Here is an 8,450-nt window from a genome sequence, read left to right as displayed (position 1 = left end):
GACAACAGTCATAAACACTATTAATAAAGACTCCTTCATGTTCATAACAGATGTTACGTCGTGTTTATAACAGTGTCCTGTCAGCCTTATGCACATCCTGTCAAATAAAGTGTTCATACTCATTGTGCTATCATCCTGATTTTGTTGTTCTACTCCTAGTCGACATGATGGGTTTACTTGTTGTAAAGAATTTTTTTAAACAATCTCACGTCATCTCTGTTGTCTGCTTGATTTAAGCATTTGGATTTGTTTCGCTTAAAAATCCAATCTTTATGTGAATTTGATTTTTTGTTGTTGTTCCCTGTGTAAAAATATTGAATTATAGTCAGAATTTTTGGATATTAGACTGTAAAACAAAGAATAGGAAATCCTGCAACCATGAACAGCTGAGCTGATATGACAGTTTAGCTATTAATTATTTTGGCCAGTAGAGGCCAAATTAACTTCTACACATCAGAGCATTTGCTCCTTCAGTCAGGAGGATTACATGAACTGACGACCTGTGATACGTGTCATTCTGAATCCTCCTGTTGAATCACACAGTAACACAACATAACCCTGCATTTGTGCTATAACAGACATGTTTGCGTCGATGTTGATTTTCCTTATGTTGGACTTGACCCGTCGCTTGACTTGATACTGTTAATGGGTGAACAGGGTGGACGTCTTGCAGTCTCTTGTCCCTAAAGAGCCGTTTTCTGTAACAGAGTGTCTCTGTGGGCACCAGTGTCGTCACTGATGCCGCCGCGGCTGCAGACGTGTTTCACGTGCTGGAATGTTTCGTTGATCGAAGTTCACGAAACACACCGCAGGATAAGGATTCAGAGTTTCAGTTTTGCTTTCTTGTTACCGAGCTGCTGGGAAACGACTTCTTCAATATTCATCCAAAAGCCAAATTTAGCCAAATCGACATTTGGTTGATAAGAGCCTGCAGCCCTTCACACTTCATGCATGCTTTTTATTTTTGTTTTTGCTGTGCCGTATTCGTTGACATTGTTTCAGTGTTGAAATATTTTAATAAAGATTCTTGCTATAATAAAATGTGTGGATTGTATTTAAACTGATTTGTTTAAGATCATTTAAAAACATGAAAATATGATTTATTTCTGTAGGCAGCTCCATTAGTAAGTGACAGATGAAAAAAAACAAATAATTGTTGTTAAATCTTAGTGAAACCACAGCATTTATTATTAGGTTATCGCATAATGTAAAGCATTTTCAGCTGCATTGTTGCTGAAAGTGTGATAAAAAAAAATAATTCAATACGCAAATGAGGGGTTAATGAAAAGGATGGCAGATTTTGAAAATGGTCCGTTATCAGAAAGCAGATTCTAATTGGTTAAATGTGAATGTAGCACAAAAATCAGGGTTCGGTATGTTGCTCAGATTTAGGCAGAGTCCACAATGTTTTCAGAAACAAATTTATTTTAGTCGTTTGTTTTATTTTGGTTGAGTTTTTAGTATCATTTACATGGTGAAACGTAGAGCTGCGCTAACAGAGACTCTAACATTCTGTACTGCTTCTCTCGTGTTCTGTACGATGACATTGCGTGCGTTTTTTTTGACACGCAACTTGTGATTAAAGTTCACATTTTTTCCTGATATAGCCATGTCCAAATACAATCTCTGTTTATGAACATGACCAAGTTAATAATGCAATTCTTGAAGTGGCTTGCAAAAGTATTCATACCCGCTGAATTTCTCCATCTTTTGTCATGTTACACCCACAAAGTTTTGTGTGAAAGATCAACACAAAGTGGGGTGCAATTGTGAAGTGGAAAGAAAATACATGATTCTAATAAATATTATTTTACAAATGAAAAAAACTCAAATGTGTTGCAATTTTACTTATAAAGATGCTCCTTTAATTACTTTCTGAATACCATGAGTGGAACTTTCTTCTGAGGAAAGTTTTAACGAGCTACTTTTTACTTTTATTTGAGCAACAGTTTGCATTGCTAACTTTACATGTATTTCAGTCCAATTTCATTTGTACTTTTACTGGAGTATATTGTTTTGTACTCCTTTCACCTCTGGGCAGGAAGCAGCATTTATGCTAAAAGAATACTAATTACTGAATTTGGAGTAAAAGTGAGGAATGTAAAATGTTCCTCACTGATCCTGCAATACAAACGGGGGTTGGAGCTCGAAACAATGAAATGCAACCCAGTTTTCTTTCAGAGAAAATCAGACACTTAACTTCTGCATCAGCCGCACGGCTTGACACCGGGGGGGAAGGGGTGCATACTGCCACTATTATGGAACATCCATCCATCCATTAACCAACAGGTGTGGGGTCACGACAAGACCCAAGGGTTGCTGGTGCCTCCAGTGGGGGTGAGGGGTTGTACACACTTAGACAGGTAGCCAGTCCATCACAGGGCAACACAAGAGAAAAACAGGACAAACCAATCACGCACACAGACTCACACTTAAAGAGAATTTAGAGGGACCAGTTAACCTAAAAGTCGTGTTTTTGGACTGTGGGAGGAAGCCGGAGTATCCATCAATGCACAGGCAAAATATGAAAATTTCATGCAGAAAGATGGCAGGCTGGGATCTGACCACTGTGCAGTCCCACAATGGAACAAACAGCATTAAAAACAACACAAAAAAACAACTATTGTTGTATGGAAATGGCAGAATTCACAAGCTCTCATTGAACTAGCCTTTACAGGTTCCTCATGTGCTGTTTAACCTTGTCGGCGTACCTCTGCGTTCATCTTCCCACCAAACCACCAGCGACTGCTCTCTGATTAAAAGCTCTTTGGCAGGTGATGTTTGTGAACGCTGAAGGACACTGTACTCTCTGGATGTCATCAGCAGCAGCACCAAACCCTGATTCCAGACTTGTGAGAACACGTGAGGCTCGACGAAACGGGCCGAAGAGCGCTTTCAGGGCTGTTGTCAGGGTCGATCTGCCGTTTGGCCTCCAGGCTGCTGATAAAATTGTTCACCATCGTCACGTGCTGAAATGAAAGGTCACGGACATTTTCTCAGCTCGTCGGACCCATAAAGAAATATTCTCTGGATTACTGTGGTTCCGCCTTCATAATAATTCTGAGAAATACTGTATTACCTCACAAACTATTGCATTCTCTTGAAATTTTGAACCGTGCCAAATGACATTTTTTATTGCCTTTAAAATGCTGAATGTGGCCTGCCACATCTTTAATCGGTGAGGTCAGGACTTTGGCCTTCAATACAACTTTGTAGCCATTTCTGGTACAAAAGTGAGAACCAAAACGATGGCCGCGGCAAACAGAACGTGTTACAGCGCCTTGACAAAGTTTTACAGCCCCTGCATCTTACAGCACAACTGAAAGATCAGTTCCTGTGTTTGCATACGATGCTGTAGGTGTTTTTCCTAATCTTACCGTACAATGAGATTCATTCTAACCTCTGCAATCTTTAGCTTAAGTCGCAAAAGTCAAGAGATTCCTACCAGGATAGATACAGTTTCTTTCAGCTTATTTTCCTTCCTTCAGTTTCTTTGTGAACTCACAAAGAAACTGAATGATGCAACTGAACCAAAAGTTGCTCAACAGTTTTAGTTTAAGGGTGTGCAATTTAATGGACTATGATGGACCGGCAACCTGTCCATGGTGACCCCGCCTCTCGCCCCGTTTACCGCTGGAGATAGACACCAGCACCCCTTGCAACCCCATTATGGATGGATGGATTTATGGAGCCGGGTTTTTGCATTTCTCTCACCTTGTCCGGTAATAAAAGAATATAAATGTCACATTATGCGTGAATAAAGTACTCTCTACTTTTAATGGGGGTGTTGAGACTTTTCGGAGCCAGTGTACGTCTTACCTACATTTAACATTTGAGGTTTTCCTCAGTATTGAGACTAAACCAAAACTAAATCCAGTTGCCAAACTTAAACACTCATAACTCTGTTGAGTCATCTGTTCCCACCCAGCTCTCAGCAGTGACGACTTTGATATTCATCAAAGATAAAATTCTTTTAAAAATAAAACTACTGGCACCCTCAAAACGTGATCGATTCATCCTCAATGTAACCGTGGAAACTGACGTATGTGTGGACCGTTTTGAGTCAGCTGCACTTTCCGAGTGATCAAAAATATTTGCTTCATCTAAACCACATGTGTCAAACTCAAGGCCCGGGGGCCAAATCGCTGTGGCCTTTTATGTGGCCCTCTAGACTCTACATTACATCAATAAGTCCCTGCAATAGGGTTTTCCACAAATCTGCAAAAGTTGCAAAAAAAAAAAAAATCGACAGATCCCCACATATTTTTTCTGATTTTACAGCAATTTTTTCTCAAAACTGGTTAACAACGTTGAGCTTTTAACCAAAAACTCAACTGCTGCCTCAGCCTTACTTGATGCCAAGTTGTAGTCCATGATCGATGAGGCGATTGATAAAAAGTCACATTTAATGTCATACATTAGCGTGAAATTCCTTACAAATATTTCTAAATTGGCACCACAAAATCTGTGATTTTGATTGCAAAAAAGAAATTAAAAAATCACAAAATCCTGGATGGATCAGCGTGAAAAGATGTTCAATATTATTTAATCTTAAGAAACACTTACTGAATGCTGAAACAAACATCTGTTTATTGATATTTTAACAGTTGAATTGGTTTCATCCACACATTCTGGCACAACCGGCCCTTTAAGAACAGTCAGATTTTTGATTTGGCCCAAAATGAAACTGAGTTCAACACGCCAGATCTAAACCTTCAAATTGAATGTTGCACCCAATCCCCATCTACCTCCTTCTTCTTTTACTTAACGCTCCAATTTGCGTTATTTGCTGTTATTTCAACTGACGCAGCCAATCCAGGTACATGTCATTCTCTTGAGGCTGTGATTCCTTCCTGGAGGAGGGCATAGGGTTGAAATAAAGCTACCATCAGCTAATCATTCTCCCTCTCCTCTTGAACTTTTTACTTTTCATTAACGTAGAACTTTTCAGCTTTTTCATTTCTGTTTTGTGTCTCTGCTCTGTCTTCTCAAACCACCAGTCGGTTGTGGCAAATGGCGTCTCGTAGTGAGCCAGGTTCCTCTGGAGGTTTATTCCTGTTAAAGGGGAGGGTTGTTTTTTTTCTTTCTCTCCACCGTCGCTACATGCATGCTGTAGAAGTCAATGACACTGTCTGCTCCCCCCAGAGGATGGGAGGGGGGTGAATTCTGCAAGTCAATGACTCCATCCAACCTGCTGGGATTAAATTAGTCCAATAAGGGACTGATCTCGATGCACTATCTGACAGGATTTGACTAGAATCAAAATTACATTTTATATAAAGTGCCTCCAGATAATATGTGTTGTAAATTGGCACAATATAAAATAAACTGAACTGAATCAAAGTCTGTGTTCAGACGCCAGTGGCATCCTGAAGAGCTGCTTTCTTAACCCTCTGGAGCGATTCACCCCGTCCTTCTCATCCACTGAATGAAGCCCCACAAAAACACTTTAGACTTTTTCAATTTAAAAAGTCAAACACACTTCGCATGTAACCAGTCTAGCTGTGCAATTCATCCAAAACAGCCAACTTAATTTCACTGATCAAACATGAATGTGACACACAAGAGCTGGTGACAGAGCCCACTGTCTGCACTACAGCAGCAAAAGCTGAGGTGATGATTGCCCCGTCACACAGGCCAGCAGGGGGCCTCAGGAAGCACCGTTACATTAACCTCCTGTGATGACGCCTTGTCGTCATGCTGCATCACTTCAGCAGATGCGTCAGCTGGTCCTGCAGGTTCTTTGAGTGCTCCACACTGAGGGACAGAGGACAGTGAGACGTCGTGGCTTCATTGTTGTGTCTTTACTCTGAGATACGGAGTGCAGCCTAAACAACGCTGGCATGCTGAGACTTACTTCTTCTGGATGGCCTCCTGTCTGAGAGGGGAGACACACAGGCTTTAACTATGCTTTCCTCCACAGCACAGTCTAAAGTGAAGCAGTTGAGTGATACTTACTGGTACTGTAGATGAGTTGTTATGATGGACATTTTTCTCAGACTCTGGAGGACAGACAACACGAACGGGACAACAGCGGTCTCTAGTTAGCTCAGAGAAGAATCACAAACAGGAACAAGGTTTCCCCCAGAAAACTTGCTAAGCCCAGTGATTGGGGCGCTACGGCAGTCATTCATCCACCGGCCCGTCGTGTTTTTGAGTTAAAAAATGTTTAAAGTTGACGGGAAATTTGAAAATATCACTTGATAATTATGTGTTATTGAAAGATTGGGAGATTAACACCTGAACTACAACTATAAAGTCTTACAAAAATGATAAAATATTTTAAAAAAACTTAAATTAATAAGCAATGCTAAGCCTGGTGGCCCGCCAGGCTTATGGTACACTGGGGGAAACCCTAAGGAAGAATGATCACATACATCTTCAGAGTGCAGAATTGCATCCTCTTGGATCACCATGTTCCTTGCTGCTTGGCCAAGAAGCTGAAAGACACCAATAATGAAGACATTATTGACAAAAAATAAATTCCTTCATTTCAGTAACACAAACATTACATTTTTGGGTGATCAATTCAACCCAAACGGGGAAATAGTTCTTCACTGCTAGCAGGCCAGTCTCACAGCAGCACTCTTCAAAGCCAAGCTTTTGCTACATTGGTAGAATGTGGCTTGCCGTTGTTTTGCTGGAACACGTAGGGATGTCACTGAAAGAGACGTTGCTCGGACGGCAGCACATGTGGTGCCTTCACAGATGTGCAAACTCCCCATAACATCACATTAAGTCAAGTCCCAAAATAAACATGCAGGTCTCAAGTCAAGTCCAAATTATTTATTAAATGGTATGAAAATGTATTTTGTGACCAAGCAGGAATAAATATGCCTGATTTTAACTGAATCTAGAAAGGTGCAAGTGATATTTTGAACAAAACAGATGATTCTCTGATATATTAAGAAAACTTGCTTGACTCCCGTGCGCTCGACGCAAACCTCTAAAAGTTCAATTAATAGCACCAAGGCATTTCATATCCGTGCTAAGTGCGCAGTGAACAAGATGTATGCACATATATCTTTGAGACAAAGGAATATTGTGTGGCATATGATTTTATTTCACACAAATGCTCACTCATATGCGCTCAAAACATGTTCAGGCAAACACTTCACTATGTGCCTGCACTTGCAACTTGATAAAGTAGAACAGAAATATTATGGGGGAATTTTGAAGGACCTCCATTTCTTCCACAGACTGTCACAACATAATAACAGTTTTAACCATTATGTAAAAAAACAACAACATATTCTTATAAAAGTTACATACTGCAGTACAAAATACAGGCCAGGTAAGGGCAAAATTACAACACACAATATTGTGCAATCATTTAAAAACAGCACACTCCGATCCAAAGCAATGTGCAGCCGAGAAAAATCATTTAAAAGATGTTCACGCGCATGCGTATTGTGCATTAAAAAATAAATACGACAAGTCAAACGCAGGTCTTCTTCATCCAATCAGAGCATCTCTAGTAAATTACTGTACGAGTAACAACCAATCATAAGCAGCGAATCAAAATGCTGCAATGACCTAAAAAAAAAGGAAGTGGGCTTAGGAAAATGCAAGAAAACCTAAGGAAATAAAAACTTGAATTTTGTGGCTTTTAGTAAATCAGACAAATACTTTGTCCATTTTTAATCAAGTCAAGTTTATTTGTACAGCAGGGCTGTTCAAAGCGCTTTACATCTTAAACACAAAAATAAAAAGTCATTAAAAAAAAAACCCAGTCAGCGACTGAGAAACCAGTAACAAACATTATATTTTTATGAGTGCCATCAAATGAAACAGTTAATATTTCTTTTTGTTTATCTTATTTTTAAACGTGACCAGTTTTACGTAGCTTGTCTTAAGATCCATTTAAGAAATATATGTGTATTTGAAATGTATTTCACTGTGTTTGCCTTTTTAAAACTCTATAGTTGAGGTTATCGGAAGACATTGTCAATAATCTCTTTCGATAACATATTTTAAAATTCGCTGCTGACATTTTTTAGATGGGCCGCTGGCGGACTGCCCTGTAACCGGCCGGCTTAGCCATTTTTCTGGAAAATGTGTTGCTTAGCAAGTAAACATAAAAATATACATGATTCCGGTGATATTGATGAAGAACTGCTACAATATTATTTTTATTAAAGTCCATATGTTGGAGCCTGTTAAGACGCTTTAAGAGTAACGTAGCTATGCTTTTATTTTGTAATGTGTACTTGTTTCCGGTGGTTGTCCAGTAATGTTCAATAGTGTGACGAAAACAATAATCAAAGCTTGTGTTGCGTTACCTCTTGGCTGCGGGATCCTTTCAGCACCTGGCGGGTCAACGCAATCACGTCCCCGCTACAGGAGCCCACCTTGTCGGACAATAATCCTTTAACAGACTGCCCGAACCGCGGCTGAGAATCAGCTGACGCCATTTTCCTTGTTAAAAAAACAAAACAAAAACAACGGCA

At 39.8% G+C, this 8,450-nt stretch overlaps 1 protein-coding gene across 1 annotated transcript; it reads right to left on the bottom strand.

Moving 5' to 3' along the window:
• Positions 1-5,031: 5,031 nt before the first annotated feature.
• On the bottom strand, positions 5,032-8,450 carry borcs7 (BLOC-1 related complex subunit 7). The gene is made up of 5 exons (XM_028008001.1): positions 8,283-8,450; positions 6,378-6,440; positions 5,959-6,002; positions 5,858-5,878; positions 5,032-5,757 (listed from the first exon to the last, which is right to left on the bottom strand). Exons 1-5 carry the CDS (start codon positions 8,412-8,414, stop codon positions 5,706-5,708), a joined length of 312 nt encoding a protein of 103 aa, XP_027863802.1. The 5' UTR covers positions 8,415-8,450; the 3' UTR covers positions 5,032-5,705.

The sequence above is a fragment of the Xiphophorus couchianus genome, chromosome 22 (assembly GCF_001444195.1).
Source record: "Xiphophorus couchianus chromosome 22, X_couchianus-1.0, whole genome shotgun sequence".
Taxonomy (NCBI): domain Eukaryota; kingdom Metazoa; phylum Chordata; class Actinopteri; order Cyprinodontiformes; family Poeciliidae; genus Xiphophorus; species Xiphophorus couchianus.
This window is presented reverse-complemented; position numbering and strand designations above follow the sequence as displayed.

Bases quoted from the DNA above. Each gene is read 5' to 3' on its own strand.
- borcs7 (XM_028008001.1), bottom strand. From the start codon at position 8,414: ATGGCGTCAGCTGATTCTCAGCCGCGGTTCGGGCAGTCTGTTAAAGGA. The intron at 6,003-6,377 runs GTATGTGATCAT...TCTGTCCTCCAG, and splicing joins CAATTCTGCACTCTGAAGAT to AGTCTGAGAAAAATGTCCAT. The intron at 5,758-5,857 runs GTAAGTCTCAGC...TCTGTCCCTCAG, and splicing joins CAGGAGGCCATCCAGAAGAA to TGTGGAGCACTCAAAGAACC.